Genomic DNA, 18,276 nt, shown 5'->3' with positions numbered 1-18,276 from the left:
AGGAGTTGTGTAGCCTGCAAAACACAGGAGAAGTGGTTCCTCCTGGAATCTGGGAGTTTATTTGGGTGGATTTAGAATCTCTTAGAATTAGAAGTCCTTTATTTATCCTTATATAGTTCAATAAACATTTTATGTTTATAATAAGAGTCTCTTTAGCATCCTTGCACCTGGGCCTGACGAGAAGTTCACATTTGAGCTTTACTTCATCACTGAGGATACTTTTGATTACATCTATCAAAAGTATTGGAACAGTTTTAAAAAGTTTTGAACCTATATAGAAACAGTTTTTCCAGCTAAATATTTTCTTTATTTTTACGCTGGCTTTCAAGTGGAAGTCTAACACCATTAAGGGAAACAATCCTTCCTTCTGGAGGGTCTAGATTCTCCTCCAATTAAACTCCTAAACAGAAAACAGACTCATATGCACGTATACCCTTGTGGCACATGCATACCCAAAGGCATAGAATTCTAGTCCAAGGATTCTAAACCACAGAGGATCCCAGAATCAGAGGTGGAAGGGACCTTCCCTCTAATTCTGACTCTTTACAACATCCCCAAAGGGGGGTAATTCACATTCCAGATGCTAACCTTCCCCAACAACTCCTTTTGGGCAGCTCTCATATTCAGGATGGTTTCTTTCCATGTCAGAAAGATCTTCCCTTCCCTCTTTTCTTGCCAAGGCACATTCCCACTTTCATGGGTTAGAGGGACAGCAAAGAGACTAAAAAATTTTTTTGAGAAATTTTTATTAATTTAGAATATTTTTCCATGGTTACATGATTCACACTCTTTCCCTCCTCTCCTTCTACCTCCATCCCATAGCCAACAAGCAATTCCACTGGGTTTTATATATAATGTGACGAGTGAAATATTGAGGGAACTCATTTACTCATGAAGGGAAATCCAAAATCAGAGAACTTATGCAGAGTATGTAGAAATGACTCCTCAAAGGGGAGCAAGTTATCTGAGTTCAACCAAGAGACAGGCCTTCAGTATCATGCAGGTGTATTAAAAATAGATGATGTGTGGAGCTATTTATAGTTGCGGTAAATGATATACTCTGCTTCTGACTAGAGAGATACTGGGGAAAACTCAGGAAGCCCAGTTGTAATGGAGATAGAGGTACTTCTGAGAGATAGAGAGATACTATTACAGAGAGATATTCTAGGGTTGCCTATTGATCACTACTGATGTCTAATTGATTATTTTTCCTAAGCTCCTCCTTCTTCAATCCCTCCCTTCACCACCCTATTCTGAAGCCTTTGGCTTCGCAACACCCCCCTGAGTAGACTATATGATTTATGAGGAAAAACTCTTTTCTCTTCCTTTTCCAAGTAAGGGGGTTTATTGGGAACAACAGGATGGAGAACTGAGGTAAGATGAGGTGAGAGGGATAAGGTGTTCCCTAATCTCTAAGGAAGGTTAGGAGGATTTTTTGGAAATGTCAGTTCTGTCACAGCTGTGACACAAGTCTGTCAAGGAGATATGAGGAAAATTGATTTTCTTCTGTCTTCTTCTAATCAGGCCAGTATATAACAATCAATGACCAACATCAGCCACACCAAAGCCTCAGCCTAGGTCAGAAGCCAAGGCAGTCTCTCAGTTCATCCCCTGGCCATGCTCCACCTGACATTCCTGGGAACATCCTATTTGAAATGTTCTTTCTTGATTGACATCTGAGGTCCTTTACTCTCTGTCTTCCATGCATGGAATTATCTCGTCCTTCATGCCTCTTCCACATTACATAAAACTCCCAGAAGTCTTTAGGGAAGCAAATGGAAAATGGGGATAGACTCAGAATCCAACTTCCCCTACCTGGCTTTAATAGATCTCTCTCTCTCCTTCATGCAGTCAGTTTCAAAGAGTCTATCATCATGAGTGCTTGTCTCCAAGAAGGAATGAAAAACACTTCTTATCTGCAAAAGTCTTCTACGAATTCTGACTCTCAGGTGGGCACAACATTGGCTTTTCAACACCAATTAGTAGAGCCACATGAAGACAACCACAAGGACTCATGACAAGAAGGGCCCTCTGCCTCCAGAGAAGGAGCTGATGGATCTGGATGCAGACTTCCTTTTTTCTTTGCTCAGATTCTCTTCCACTCAGTGATGATTATGGGGAACAGTTTGACAGTACTGCTTCAGTACACTCCATATCAGATTGCTTGCCCACTGTTACAGGGAAATTAGCAGGAATAAGAGATCCTGCAAGGCAGAAGAGCAAGGTTCCAGAACTCTGGAGAGTGACAGGCAGTTCCTTCTGAGAGGGACAGTTGAGTAGCCAGGAGTTGAGTTTCTGTCTAGTTCTTCTGGGAAGGATGTAGAGAGCTAGATATTCTCTCTCCTGTGGCTTTCCTGGTGATCCAGTCTGTTCTTGTGGGTCCCTGCTACTGCTGAGACTGATTTCCAACAGAGATGCTCAAGACTCCAGAGGACAACTGTCAGCGAGACCTTCCTTTGAATCCTGTTCCTGCTACCTGCAATTCCTTCCCACTTTTATATATTAACTAAGGTGGTTTCATTTCACTAGATGAAGCAAGTAGATTTGTAGGTAGTGAAGTATTAAATGGCGGAGGTAACCACTTGACTTGGGTTTTAGATAGATCATCCCAAATCCCTTCCTTCCCTTATCTGAAAATGAACTATTGTCTCAGTTAGATTTATATGCATTATTTCAGTAGAGTTATTTCCCAACTCAGAGAAGGGAAGGGGAAGAAGGGAGAGATGCTGTGATTCTTCCAAACTCTGCCCTTCTCAGAAGGCATACTGGCTGCACTTTCCTGTCCTTTTCCTGGTCTCTCTCTTTCTCGTTGCTAGTCTCCCTAGCAGGCTAACTCTCACTCTCCAAGGCTACAATGGCCCTCAGATCCAATCACACATGGCAGCTGAAGTAGCCACAAACAGACATGCTCCAATCAGATTCTCCTCGAGCGGCAGGGATCCCCCACCAGCTCATCCACGCCACTCACAAGACTCCTGGCCAAGAGCAATTCTTTAGGGACACAAAAGACACAAGTGAGCAGGTGAAAAGTGGAACCAACGGATCACAGCCCCACCAAGCCAAACACCAAACCATTCCGGAGCACCGTAGGTGCCTTTCCAAAGAGACAGCCCAGTATACTTCATTTCCAAAAAGATTGCAGGAACCAGAAACAGAATCAATTCGACACAAAAGCCAGGATGGATGTAAAAAGAACTTTGACAAGGCCTGAGGATAAATCCCAATGTAAGAGAGCACAAGTGCAGCCAGAGGAGAGATTGAAAGACCTGGAGAGATGGAAAGAAACAGCTTTAGCCAAGAGACACTCGAGGACTTTTCAACAACTCACTGCCAAGAAGGGTCTGAGCAGCAGTTAATCCCAGAACAACAATGATTTTAGAACAGGATCACTCTGTGTTAAACCTGGTCTATGTTGAACCCTGTTGTTGTCCTCTGGTGTTGTCTTATCTGGTGTGCACAAACAAAAAAACCAGGATTGAGCCTAAGAGACGTCTGATCAGAATAAGTAGAGCCCCAAACAAGAAAGTTGTTTGAGGTTATGGATTATATATGAATGAAATCAGAATGCTAATAAGAACAGGTTTTTATCTCAACTGTAATGTATAAGATTTCTGAAAAAAGGGTTTATGGAAATCACACCACTGGGATATTTTTACTTAAAGTCATAAAGTGAAAGATGATTAAATACCCCCCCAAATGATTTCATATTCATACCGAGTATTTAATCATTGATGAGAACAATCTAAATGCTGCTGCGAGGCATTTTCATGACTGTAAAAACAAAAGGGGGACAGTAAATCTAATATAGGCAATGGACTTGATTATTGATTAAAAACTGATTTCAGATACTCTGCTTCCTGTGCTCACAAAGTATCCTCAGTTTATATCAGTGAAGTGAAAGTCATAAATGAACATCATTTCAGGGCCAGGCACAAGGATGATAAAGAGACTCTGGTTATCAAAAATAAAATATATGTTGAAATATATAAGAATAAAAGGATTTCTAACTCTAAGGGATTCCAACTCCACCCAAATGAAATACCCTGGTTCCACAAAGATCTGCTTCTCCTGTGTTTCACAGACTATATTAATCCTCCCTGATCTGACTAACCCAAATTTATACTATCTAAATAAAAACTACCACTATTGTCCTGATAAATCTTAACTTTGCCTTCAAATTATAAAAAAGTAAAGATAGCTGGTTGAGTCTCAACAAGAACCAAGTCAGGACCCTGAGCCTTAGCAGACTCAGAGTCCAAACCAAAGACAACATTTTCTTTGGTCTTCTCAGAGTTAAGCATTCTATAAAGACAGTAATTGATAGTCAATAGTACTGAACTCAGACAAATTACATCATGAAGTCCTGAGTCCCCCCTCACTCTGGAAAGCAAAGAAGTCATTGTAATACCAAGACTGAAAGGACCACACTTGCCTTTCTCCAAGTTACACAGAAGAGATTAGCAATCACAGTTTCTCAGCTTGCTTACCTCTATAATAGCAACCCTGGTAATGCTCATGTGTGGAGTCATTTTCATAAACATTATCCTGTGGGAGAGTAGCACATCCAGCCCCCCAGGAATGTTGTTGTGCTTAGGATTTTTCTCTCTATAAAAGACTTTCTTTTAGTCACAATAAAGGAAGTCATAGCCCCAGTCATGGTGCCATGATTCTTCCCCCTGGTCCTTCTCAAAAGGCATGCTGGCTTCACCTTTCTGGTCCTTCTCCTTATCTCACTCTTTCTCTCTAGCTGCTAGTTTTCCTAGCTGGCTCACCCTCACTCTCCATGGCTACAACAGCCCTCAGATCTAATCACTCATCACCAGTCTCCCACACATGACTCCCATACAGAGGGGAAAACAATTTGACTCAAAAAAATTTTAAAGGAGGTAAAAATCATTTTTACATTTAATTAAGGGAAAAAACAGAATGTGATTTTTAAAAATGTACCAGGCTGGGCCCAAAATCTGCTACTTAGATAAAGAAATCAAAACCTTCTCAAGATCTATGCCATCTCCCCAGGGAAGTAAATAAGCCCTGAATTAAGGGGAAATTCCACCACCTGGAGGTGATCAAGATGGGGCAGGGCAGAGCTGAGGCCTGGAATAAAGGCAGAACTCCCAGAGCTTCAGAACCTTGGGAGGAAAGAGGCCAGATAAGGAAGTGAGAGGTACCAGGCCTACACTTTCTGATGGAGACTTCCTCAGGCAGCCCTCAGCCTGGATGAGTCTTTTTAGGTGGGAGCTCTTGTTCTGGTCCCACTGAACTGAACCTGAGGTTACTCTATTGAGCTTCAGGGCCTTCTGGGGTCTGTTCCTGCTGTGGGTGAGTCTGCCCCATTTTCTCCTCCTCCTCCTCAAGTCCTCCTTGCTTCAGTCCCTCCCCCCAAGCTCTCAGAGGGGTCTCCTCCTGCCTTAATGAGGACCAATGACCTAGAACAAGGTAGCTGAGGGTCACCCCTGATTGCAGAGGAAAGGAGGCCCTGGATTCCTCAGGGGCCTTAGTTCCCCAATGAAACCCTTATCTATGAATCTCTGGTAGGTGCTACTCCCAGTTGGAGGTGATGGGGAAGCAAAGGCCAAAGGCAAATAGAACCTTTCCTTTAAGAGTTTCCCATTTACCCTAAGGCAAACAGATAAGAATGTAGGGAATGGGAAGGGACCTCAATACTAAGAAGGGCCAGCGAACCAGGAGATATTCCCTTGGGTATCCTGTTAATCCTATGTATAGCTTCCTTGGTATGTTTTTGTTTGAATGTTGTCTTCTGTGAGCTTCCTCAGGGAGGAGCCATTTTTTACCTCTTTCTTGGATGTCCAGCACGTAGCATAATACACAGCTCATAATAAGCTCTCAAGACATGTCCACTGATCTATTTTTCATGTTTAGAGTGTTATCAAATCGGTTACAACCTGACATAGAAAATTTAGAAACTTCAGAAGCAAATTTAGAGATAATAGATAAATTAATGGATAAATAAAATATCAACAGCAAGTCTATTCTATGCTGGGCTGTACTGAGCACTTTATTATACTACCATCTCTTAAGATCCTCACAACAATCCTAAGAGGTAGGTTGTCACTTTACCAGTGAGGAAACTGAGTCAGCAGAGGTAAAATGACTTGGCCAGTGTCACCCAGATAGGAAGAGTCTGAAGCTCAAATTTGAACTCAAATCTTTCTGACTTTGGGCCCTTGTGAACTCTTCCCTTCACCATCACTTCACTGCCACTAGATTAGGAGGGACATTATCTGCAATTGGCAGATGAGGAAATAAGAGAAGTCAGTGATTGACCCAGTGTCTACTAAGTAGTTAGTCTAATAGTTGAAACCAGATTTCCTGACTCCTAAACTAGGGTTCTCTTTAGGCCACAGTGCTGCTTCCTATGACTGATTGTGGAGTCTGACTTGAATCTCCTATCCCAATGAGACCATGCCATTCTCCTACTCAAGAAATGTCAGTGACTCCCATTTGCTCTGGAATTCATGGGTCCAACTATGTGACCCTGAGCAAGTCACCTAATCACCACAGTCTATACTTTCCTGCTCTTTTCCTTTGGAACCAATACACAGTACTGATTCTGAGAGGGAAGGTAAGGGTTTAAAAAACAAAGAATTCATGAGTCTTCCTCTGTTCAGCATTGATAGGCCTCTCTATCTCATTCCAACTTCCTATTACACAGTGTTTATTCATTACAATCATTCAGTTGTCCTTCTGATATTTCCCCTCATCGTCCTTCATCCTTGAACTCTTTTGGTAGTTCTCATGGCTTGGATTCCCGAATCTCTGATCACTCCTCATTACCCACCTCCTTCAATTCCTTCCTAGCTCTGTTGCCCATGGATCATGGCCACTTTTCCCTCCTAGTTCTGTTGACCTTCTCTGCCTTTTCCCCATGAGTTCAGGCTATGTTTGAGAGAACTCAAGGACATTCCTTTAAGGGCTATTGTCACTGTGGTGTATGTGCCTGGTTTTTCTCAGCTACAAGGGTCCCGTTCCCCTAGAAGAGGCCACAAAGGAAATTTGTGTATTTCATTTCATCTCTTTCAGACTGGGAGTCCAGGTCTAAGAGCAAGAAGGAAACTCCACAATAAAGCATTCCTGAGGAAGAAGGAAGCAAAAAGATTGGTCTTGCATTCTGCTTTTGGAGAAGTAGAAATTGATGAAAACAAATTCTGTGGAGAAATCAGAGAAACCAGGAGTCACATTTGGGGCATTTCATCTTTACTCATTTCAGAAAAGTACCAACATGTATACTGGAGAGAAATTCTACAAGTGCCCTCAATGTAGGAAAGCTTTTAATAAAAGCTCAAAACTCATTTTACATCAGAGAATTCATGTTGGAGGAAACCCTTGTGAATGCAATGACTGTGGGAAAGGTTTCCATCATAGGTCAATACGTAATATACATCGGAGGGCACATACTAGAAAAAATCCTTATCAATGCAATGACTGTGGGAAAATGTTTATTAATTACTCAAAACTTATTTTACATCAGAGGATTCATACTGGTGAGAAGCCTTTTAAATGTAATGATTGTGGGATAGTCTTCAGTCATAGGTCAAAACTTATTATACACCAGAGAATTCATACTGGTGAGAAGCCTTTTAAATGTCATGATTGTGGGAAGGCCTTTAATCAGAGTTCCACCCTCCTTCAACACCAGAGAATTCATACTGGTGAGAAGCCTTTTAAATGTCATGATTGTGGGAAGGCCTTTAATCAGAGTTCCAACCTACTTCAACACCAGAGAATTCATACTGGTGAGAAGCCATTTCTATGTCATGATTGTGGGAAAGCCTTTAGTCAGAATTCCCACCTCCTTCAACACCAGAGAATTCATACTGGTGAGAAGCCATTTCTATGTCATGATTGTGGGAAGGCCTTTAATTGGATTTCCAACCTCCTTCAACATCAGAGAATTCATACTGGTGAGAAGCCATTTAAATGTAGTGATTGTGGGAAGGCCTTTAATCAGAAGTCCAACCTCATTAAACACCAGAGAATTCATACTGGTAAGAAGCCATTTAAATGTAATGATTGTGGGAAGGCCTTTAATCAGAGTTCAAATTTAATTGTCCATCAGAGAATTCATACTGGAAAGCTTATTAAAAAATCATGAATGTGGTAAAGATTTCAATAAGAGAACAAATTTCCTGGTACATCAGAGAATTTACACTGGTGAGGAACCTTATAAATGTGAAGGCTGTGAGAAAGTCCTCAGTTTTCAGTCATATTTTCTTGACTGTCAGAGGGCCCATATTGGTGAGAAACTTTAGTAATGTGATGAATATGCCAAAGGGCTCTGTAAGCATCTAGTACTCATTGATCATCTGATCGTGTTAGATATAAACCTTTTCCGTACGCTTCTTGTGAGAATGTTTTGGTACGAAATACAAAATTCTGTACACTAGAAAACTCGTGCTGAAAAAAAAAAAACAACTTAGGTCCACAAGTTTCATTTGGCTGTATGATTATCATGAAATGTGTTTCTGTTTAGTAGCATAATAATGAATTCAATTTTTTATTTCATTCTTTACCTCATTTTTGACAATCAAATACAAACCATTTATATTCATTATTTTTATAAATATATTTCCTCCTCTCAGTTATTCCTAGTTTTACATGGGATTGATATTTATCTTTACATATTTCAAGCAAGGTAATGTGTTCTAGTTTGAATATCACTTCATCTAGATGTTAATATTGCAATTTCTGTCTTATAATAAAATATTATTTTTACAATATTTGCTTATTTTTAAACTAGGGATTTTGTGTATTATTTATCTTCAATGATTTTTAAAAATCATAAGTTTTTTGTTGCATGAGACATTCTACATGACTTATTTTAATAAGAAATTCAAACTATTTCTAAAATGTTAGGAATTTCAGTTTATTTTCGATAATTTTCTTTTCATGATTTTTGTTAATTCCATCATTCATCTACAGCAAAGCCCTTTAATGGGTAAGGTAAAAGGACAAGTTCAATAGACTTTTATTTGAGGGGAGTCTAGCCCCTCTAGAGGCCAAAGGTTGTTCTCCCATCCATGGGAGGTGTTAAATTTATTTGTGGTTGAGATGGAAATATTAATTAGGTGGTCGCCAGGGATTTAAATTCTAAATCCCAAAAAGTATTACTCAAGTAAATAGAATTTATGGTAGTTTATTTATAATAGAGGGAATATATATATATATGTATATGTATATGTATATATATATATGTATATGTATATGTATGTATACAGAGAGAGAGAGAGGGAGAGAGAGATCTGGCTTCTTCTGATATCAGAATTTCTAAGCCCCAGCCAGGAGAAAAAAGTCTCAAAACGATGGGACTCTCTCAGAAGTTTAGACCTCTGAGAAAGGCACGGTCACTAAGTCAGCCTTTCACTCACCAATGGTGACCATCTAAAAGGAAAAGCAGTCTGAGGTCTCCGGCCTGAGTTCCTTCAGGGGTCCAGTTCCTCGGGTCCAACACCAAGTTAGAGAATCCTACATCCAACTCGAATCTTGAATCAAAATATCTTCTTCTGGCCTCTGATCTTCTTAAAGATCTTTTTCTCTTGTGTCACCTCCCCTAAATTTCACACAAATCACAGCAGATGCTACTCTCCAGGACTGCCCACTCTTTAGTTCATACCTTCTTTGGTTTGAGTAAACCTTTTTTAGTTATTTAACACCTTTTTTGGTTAGATTACTTTTTGTAGCTACTTAACACCTTTTGTATTTAAAATGGGTAGATCTACTTAAAATACTGAGTTACCAACTTTTTGTAGATTAAAGTCTAAAACTACATTGTGTATTACAATTCAATCTTCCCAATAAAGGAAGAGCTAAGTACCTTCATTGTTACAATCAGAGGATGTAAGGGGTAAATGTAGGGGTTCTGACTAATATATTATCCTTATAGTCACCAGGGATTCATTCAAATCCCAATAAAAATATTCAAGTCAGTTTGGGAATTGTATGTTAGTTTAATTAATATAGAGGGAAGGAATGAAGAAGAACAGAGAGGGGAAAGGGTATAAGATTTCTCTGGCCTAGCCTGAGCCAAGGGGAGTTCAGAGACCTTCCAACCACCAGGCCTCCTCCGAGATGAGGGGCCTCCTAGGAGGATGACGTTTTTAGGAAAGGTAAAGGAAAAAATGGAATCAGCCTAAACTCCAAGAGAGCTCAGGGAACACGCCTCACCTGACCCACAATATTAAACTTCTTCTAGTTACTGTATCAAGGACACTCATCACCAAACCGGGACAATAGCTGCAGCCATGCCAAGATGCCCAGCACACTGCCACAAGCCACCTCTCCATCAAAAGAGAGCTGGCAAGAGGAAGTGCCGTGAATATATAGACTTTTTTTAATATCACTTCCTGCATCTCACATGTATCAATGGTAGCTTAAGCATGACTTAGGACAGCCCAGGGGGTCTGATAGTTGTTTCTAATTTGTCACTTGATAGAACATGTTGGTCATTGGGCATCCTTCTCAACATTTGATCCATAAATAGGGGTGTAGACAACCTTGTTTTGTTAGGATTTTAAAGATTTAATCAGGGTGGCCAAAATCTAAAATTCACAGGGATTACAATTTAATCTTCACAATAAAAGAAGAGCTAAGTATCTTGATTGTAACAATCAGGGGAGAGCTAAATCCAATCTTCACAGAGGATTTTCCTGTGTCTCCTCAGAGAAGGACCCCTTTCATTCTAGCCAATAAGGCCAGCCTGGAGTGATGGCCAGGTGATCCTTCCTGAGCCTGATGTCCCAGAAAGTGCCCTCCTCTTCCAGGCAGTCACACACAGAACATATTCCTCTTGGGAAAGGGAGAAAGGACTGCAGAGAAGCCTGATTCTTTCCTCTCTGTCTGTCTGCAGAGAGGAACGAGCTAAACTCTGAGCAGAGAGGCTGAAGGAGATGCTCCATTTCCCTCCTGTACTCAGGGGCTGAGTAATGTAATATTTATAGGGAAAATGGGTGGAATATAACGAACAGGGGATACTGAAGGTTTTGTAACAGGGAATGGAGGAGTTGAGGGGAGAGAGGAAATATGGCTGCTGGTGAGGGAAAAGGAGTGAGATGCCCGCTACTGAGAGGCTATTTTTGAAAAATGGGGTTCCCAAGAAATGGGCCACTTATGATAGCCTGAGGAGACATCTTCTCTATTGGATTGATGTGGAAGATACCCCGGAATAGGTAAACACAGATCCTCCTGAGGGAAAGCCTCCCCCCAGACTTAGTTGCCCAGAAGGGGTCCAATAAGGACCATTGATACTTGAATGACTATCTTGAGATTCAGCTCCCTCTATGTCCATTAAAATGACAGTCCTCTTATCTGACTGCGGTTATTTAAATAAAGATAAATTTTAATGACAAAGTTGGATTGGGGAAGGTATCAGGGAAGAAGGAAGAGGGATTTCCCTAGATAAGGTTTGAGTCTCTCTCAGCTTTTGAGCTGAGGGCAGGTCTCACAGGCTGGTGGAGGGTTTCTTTTATTCCTGTCTATGCTATTCTGTGCTAGTTTTCTTAAATTCAAAGTCTTAGCAGTAGACAGCAAGAGGAAGAAAAGTTCTGATCTTCAGAGGTGGTTGGGCCTGTCTCTTCGGGCTGATGCCCCTAAATACTGGCCTTACAAAACAGTAGCAGCAACTAGAAATACTTCCAAATTATATCTAGCAATAGTTATTCTCTTAATGTTATTTTCTAATTCTTTTAGCTAACATATTGAGAAGTATTATAAGAATGGGAAGCTTGAGACTTCCGGTTAAGATGGCGGCTTAGAGAAAGCTAAAGTTCAGATCTCCGGAAAACCCTTCCCGACCAATCTCAAACTATAAGCTCCTAAGGCGCCGAAATTCAAAATGATCAACAGCACAGACCGTGGGAACCCTCCTCCTGGACCTGGACCCGGTTCAAAAGGTACGGCTCCCCTCAAAAGCCAGAACCCGAGATCACTCGGACCTCAGGGGTAGGAGCGCAGAGTCCGAGGCTCCGGGAAGCCGCAGCCCAGCCCGGCTCAGAGAGCAGGGTCCTCGGAACAACAACACGCAGGGCCCTCTATCCGAGTCCCAGTGAAAGTTACTGCCTGGGGCTCCCACTGCAAAGAGCGGTGGAAACAACAGCAACCCTCAGGGCTGGCAAGACAGCCTCACGGGCTGGATCCTGCTATCCAAGTCTCAGTGAAAATCCCTGCCCTCGGAGCTTGGGGAAGCTGCAGCCCATCCCCCCGCAGGCCAACGAAACAGCCTCACGGCCAGCGATTCTGAAGGCAACTTCCGGAAAGCGAGCCGGGGGGAGAGTGTGGCCTCGTGGTCCGACCCTTCCATTCCAGTTCCAGTGAGGCATATTCAGTTTAACCCAGGGAAAGCTCATAGAACCGACAATCTGCCCAGGACTAAAGCCTCTGAACACCAGACAGAGATAAGAAAAGCTAATCCTCCACATTCAGAGATGGCAAACTCCACAGAAGCACAGAAGCCCCAAAATACCAAGAAATTTAGAAGAAAGGGGCGACTTTGGACACATTCTATGGAGCCAAAATACAAAATACAGAGCAGATAGAAGAAGATATACAAGAAAATGCTCCAAAATCCTCCAAAGGAAATGGAAACTCTCCACAAACCCATGAAGAATTTGAATCAGAAATGACCAAAAAGATGGAAGCCCTCTGGGAGGAAAAGTGGGAAATAATGCAAAAGAAATTCACGCATCTACAAAACCAGTTTGACCAAACTGTAAAAGAAAACCAGGCTTTAAAGCAAGAACTAATAAAGCAAAGCCAAAACACCAAGAAATTAGAAGAGAACATAAAATATCTCACCGACAAGGTGATAGATCTGGAAAATGGAGGGAGAAGAGATAATTTAAGAATAATTGGACTCCCAGAAAAGCCAGAAATAAACACCAAACTGGACATGGCGATACAAGATATAATCAAAGAAAATTGCCCAGAGATTCTAGAACAAGGGGGCAATACAGCCACTGACAGAGCTCACAGAACACCTTCTACACTAAACCCCCAAAAGACAACTCCCAGGAATGTAATTGCCAAATTCCAAAGCTATCAAACAAAAGAAAAAATCCTACAGGAAGCCAGAAAAAGACAATTTAGATATAAAGGAATGCCAATCAGGGTCACACAAGACCTTGAAAGTTCTACTCTGAATGATCGTAAGGCATGGAACATGATCTTCAGAAAGGCAAGAGAGCTGGGTCTCCAACCAAGAATCAGCTCAGCAAACTGACTATACCCAGCAAAACTGACTATATACTTCCAAGGGAAAGTATGGGCATTCAACAAAATAGAAGACTTCCAACTCTTTGCAAAGAAAAGACCAGAGCTCTGTGGAAAGTTTGATACCGAAAATCAAAGAGCAAGGAATACCTGAAAAGGTAAATATTAAGGAAAGGGGAAAAATGTTACCTTCTTCTGTAAACCTCAAATTTCCTTAGACTTATAAATGTTGGTAATTTCACCATTGGGATATTTCATACTTGGAAAATTTCTTACTGATAGTCTATTGGAATGGGAACCCCATTGGCATGGGAGGTTCCTTCTCTTCCCTTCTTAAGATTACTTTAGGACAGAAACCTTTTGCTGAACAATGGAAAGGACTTTGACCTATGCTTAAGCATAGAACAGGAATTTCTTTGAGTCTTGATTGATTTTAGAATTGATACAATGGAGATACTCCACCCTATCCAGTCCTAATAGGATTGAGTAAGGGCTGCAGCCTAGATCAAAATTTAATTATTCCAATCTCTACCATACTCAAGTTAACAGGATTTAGAAAGGGCTGTAGCAAAGGAGTAAAGATTTAATCATTTGAAAAATATGAACTTCAACAGACATGTGCAAAAGCCAGAAACCTCTGGGCGGTCCTGGGTTAAGCGAGAGCCTCCATTGACAGGGAAATTGATGAAGAGTGATTGGTAGATGTGAGGACTAAGGGGAGGCACTTTGATGGTGTCCTTAAAGATAGGAGGGTCTGGAGACTGGGGGAGAGGTTGAGGTTTGGTCGGTGTGGTTCCTGGGCTCTGAGAAGGCTTGCGCTGAAGGAAGCTGAAGGTGGGGGCCTCTGAGACTGTTTCTCCATTTTGGACACGTGAGTAAGAGGGACTGATCTCTTTTCTTTGCCCCAGCTATCTAAGGGCTTGGGCCTTTTGGCCCAGCCTAACAGAGGGGGTATTTAAGCCCTATTCCCTTCTCTCCCTTTTTCTCTCTCTCTATCTCTAATTCCTTTCTTACTCCTATTGTAATTAAACTCCAAAAAAGGCTGACGGCTGACTTGAGTTTTTCATTTAGGAATTACATAGCTGAATTCCTTGGCGACCTTAAATTAATATATGTCAGTCTTTTTTTTTTTAATTTTAATATTATTTTATTTGGTCGTTTTCATACATTATTCACTGGAAACAAAGATCGTTTTCTTTTCCTCCCCTCCCCTTCCCCCCCCCCCTTTCCGTCTCCCATAGCCGAGGCATGATTCCACTGGTTATCACATGTGTTCTTGACTCGAACCCATTTCCCTGTTGTTGGAGTTTGCATTATAGTGTTCATTTAGAGTCTCTCCTCAGTCTTATCTCCTCCAACCCTGTAGTCAAGCAGTTGCTTTTCAGCGGTGTTTTTACTCCCACAGTTTATCCTCTGCTTGTGGGTAGTATTTTTTTTTTAGATCCCTGCAGATTGTTCAGGGATTGCATTGATACCAATGGAGAAGTCCATCACCTTCGATTGTACCACAATGTATCAGTCTCTGTGTACAATGCTTTCCTGGTTCTGCTCCTCTCGCTCTGCATCACTTCCTGGAGGTTGTTCCAATCTCCATGGAACTTCTCCACTTTATTATTCCTTTTAGCACAATAGTATTCCATCACCAACATATACCACAATTTGTTCAGCCATTCCCCAATTGAGGGGCATCCCCTCATTTTCCAATTTTTGGCCACCACAAAGAGCGCAGCTATGAATATTTTTGTACAAGTCTTTTTGTCCATTATCTCTTTGGGGTACAAGCCCAGCAGTGCTATGGCTGGATCAAAGGGCAGACAGTCTTTTATCGCCCTTTGGACATAGTTCCAAATTGCCCTCCAGAAAGGTTGGATCAATTCTATATGTCAGTCTTTTAAAGTGATTCCCTTGTTACACTTCTTTTACTCAAACTCTCTTCTATAAGGACTACATTTATATCAATCTATGTATACTAATATGTGGGGAAAATGTAATGTATAAATAGGGGGTAAAGAAAGAACAAATAGAATAATCGTTCTCACACAAAGATTCACATGGGAAGGGGAGGGGAAGAAAACTCCTATATGAAGGAGAAGAAGAGAGGGGGGGGTACTTAAACCTCAATCTCAGGGAAATCAACTCTGAGAGGGGAAAACATCCAGATCCATTGGGATTTTGAATTCTATCTTACCCAACAAGGGTAAGGAGAAGGGAAAACCAAGGGGGGGAGGGGGAGAGGGAGAAAAAAAAGGGAGGGAAAGAGAGGGGGAGGGGGAGGGAAGAAAAAGGGAGGGACTAAAAAGGGAAACATCAAGGGAGGGGACAAGGGGGACTGATTCAAAGTAAATCACTGGACTAAAAGGTAGAGCCGAAGAAGAAAACTTAGAATTAGGGAAGGCAATCAAAATGCCAGGGAGTCCACAAATGACAATCATAACTTTGAACGTGAATGGGATGAACTCACCCATAAAACGTAGACGAATAGCAGAATAGATTAGAATCCAAAACCCTACCATTTGTTGATTTCAAGAAACACACATGAGGCGGGTTGACACCCACAAGGTCAGAATTAAAGGATGGAGTAAGACCTTCTGGGCCTCAACTGATAGAAAGAAGGCAGGAGTGGTAATCATGATATCTGATAAAGCCAATGCAAAAATAGACCTGATCAAAAGGGATAGGGAAGGTAATTATATTTTGTTAAAAGGGACTCTAGACAATGAGGAAATATCATTAATCAACATGTATGCACCAAATAATATAGCACCCAAATTTCTAATGGAGAAACTAGGAGAATTGAAGGAAGAAATAGACAATAAAACCATACTACTGGGAGACTTAAACCAACCATTATCAAATTTAGATAAATCAAATCAAAAAATAAATAACAAAAAGGTAAAAGAAGTGAATGAAATCTTAGAAAAATTAGAATTAATAGACATATGGAGAAAAATAAATAGGGATAAAAAGGAATACACCTTCTTCTCAGCACCACATGGCACATTCACAAAAATTGACCATACATTAGGTCACAGAAACATAGCACACAAATGCAAAAAAGCAGAAATAATGAATGCAGCCTTCTCAGATCACAAGGCAATAAAAATAATGATTAGTAATGGTACATGGAAAACCAAATCTAAAACCAATTGGAAATTAAACAATATGATACTCCAAAACCGTTTAAAGAAGAAATCATAGAAACAATTAATAATTTCATCAAGGAAAATGACAATGGCGAAACATCCTTTCAAACCTTTTGGGATGCAGCCAAAGCGGTAATCAGAGGTAAATTCATATCCCTGAATGCTTATATTAACAAACAAGGGAGAGCAGAGATCAATCAATTGGAAATGCAAATGAAAAAACTCGAAAGCGATCAAATTAAAACCCCCCAGCAGAAAACCAAATTAGAAATCCTAAAAATTAAGGGAGAAATTAATAAAATCGAAAGTGATAGAACTATTGATTTAATAAATAAGACAAGAAGCTGGTACTTTGAAAAAACAAACAAAATAGACAAAGTACTGGTCAATCTAATTAAAAAAAGGAAGGAAGAAAAGCAAATTCACAGCATTAAAGATGAAAAGGGGGACAGCACCTCCAATGAGGAGGAAATTAAGGCAATCATTAGAAATTACTTTGCTCAATTATATGGCAATAAATACACCAATTTAGGAGAAATGGATGAATATATACAAAAATACAAACTGCCTAGACTAACAGAAGAGGAAATAGAATTCTTAAATAATCCCATATCAGAAATTGAAATCCATCAAGCCATCAAAGAACTTCCAAAGAAAAAATCCCCAGGGCTTGATGGATTCACCTGTGAATTCTATCAAACATTCAGAGAACAGTTAATCCCAATACTATACAAACTATTTGACATAACAAGCAAAGAGGGAGTTCTACCAAACTCCTTTTATGACACAAACATGGTACTGATTCCAAAACCAGGCAGGTCAAAAACAGAGAAAGAAAACTATAGGCCAATCTCCCTAATGAATATAGATGCAAAAATCTTAAATAGGATACTAGCAAAAAGACTCCAGCAAGTGATCAGAAGGATCATTCACCATGATCAAGTAGGATTCATACCAGGGATGCAGGGCTGGTTAAACATTAGGAAAACCATCCACATAATTGACCACATCAACAAGCAAACTAGCAAGAACCACATGATTATCTCAATAGATGCAGAAAAAGCCTTTGATAAAATACAACACCCATTCCTATTAAAAACACTAGAAAGCATAGGAATAGAAGGGTCATTCCTAAAAATAATAAACAGTATATATCTAAAACCAACAGCTAATATCATCTGCAATGGGGATAAACTAGATGCATTCCCAATAAGATCAGGAGTGAAACAAGGATGCCCATTATCACCTCTACTATTTGACATTGTACTAGAAACACTAGCAGTAGCAATTAGAGAAGATAAAGGAATTGAAGGCATCAAAATAGGCAAGGAGGAGACCAAGTTATCACTCTTTGCGGATGACATGATGGTCTACTTAAAGAATCCTAGAGATTCAACCAAAAAGCTAATTGAAATAATCAACAACTTTAGCAAAGTTGCAGGATACAAAATAAACCCACATAAATCATCAGCTTTTCTATATATCTCCAACACAGCTCAGCAGCAAGAACTAGAAAGAGAAATCCCATTCAAAATCACCTTAGACAAAATAAAATACCTAGGAATCTACCTCCCAAGACAAACACAGGAACTATATGAACACAACTACAAAACACTCGCCACACAACTAAAACTAGATTTGAACAAATGGAAAAACATTAACTGCTCATGGATAGGACGAGCCAATATAATAAAAATGACCATCCTACCCAAACTTATTTATCTATTTAGTGCCATACCCATTGAACTACCAAAATACTTCTTCACTGATTTAGAAAAAACCATAACAAAGTTCATTTGGAAGAACAAAAGATCAAGGATATCCAGGGAAATAATGAAAAAAAACACATATGATGGGGGCCTTGCAGTCCCTGACCTAAAACGATATTACAAAGCAGCAGTCATCAAAA

At 40.4% G+C, this 18,276-nt stretch overlaps 1 protein-coding gene across 1 annotated transcript; it reads left to right on the top strand.

The window, feature by feature from the left end:
- The first annotated feature begins 2,905 nt into the window (after window positions 1–2,905).
- On the top strand, window positions 2,906–8,147 carry LOC130459051 (zinc finger protein 397-like). Its single transcript, XM_056826312.1, has 2 exons — window positions 2,906–3,086; window positions 7,542–8,147. Exons 1-2 carry the CDS (start codon window positions 2,906–2,908, stop codon window positions 8,114–8,116), a joined length of 756 nt encoding a protein of 251 aa, XP_056682290.1. The 3' UTR covers window positions 8,117–8,147.
- Window positions 8,148–18,276: the final 10,129 nt, after the last annotated feature.

This window comes from Monodelphis domestica, chromosome 4 (assembly GCF_027887165.1).
Source record: "Monodelphis domestica isolate mMonDom1 chromosome 4, mMonDom1.pri, whole genome shotgun sequence".
NCBI lineage: Eukaryota > Metazoa > Chordata > Mammalia > Didelphimorphia > Didelphidae > Monodelphis > Monodelphis domestica.
Note: the sequence above shows the minus strand (reverse complement) of the source record. Positions and strands in the feature narration are given on the sequence as shown.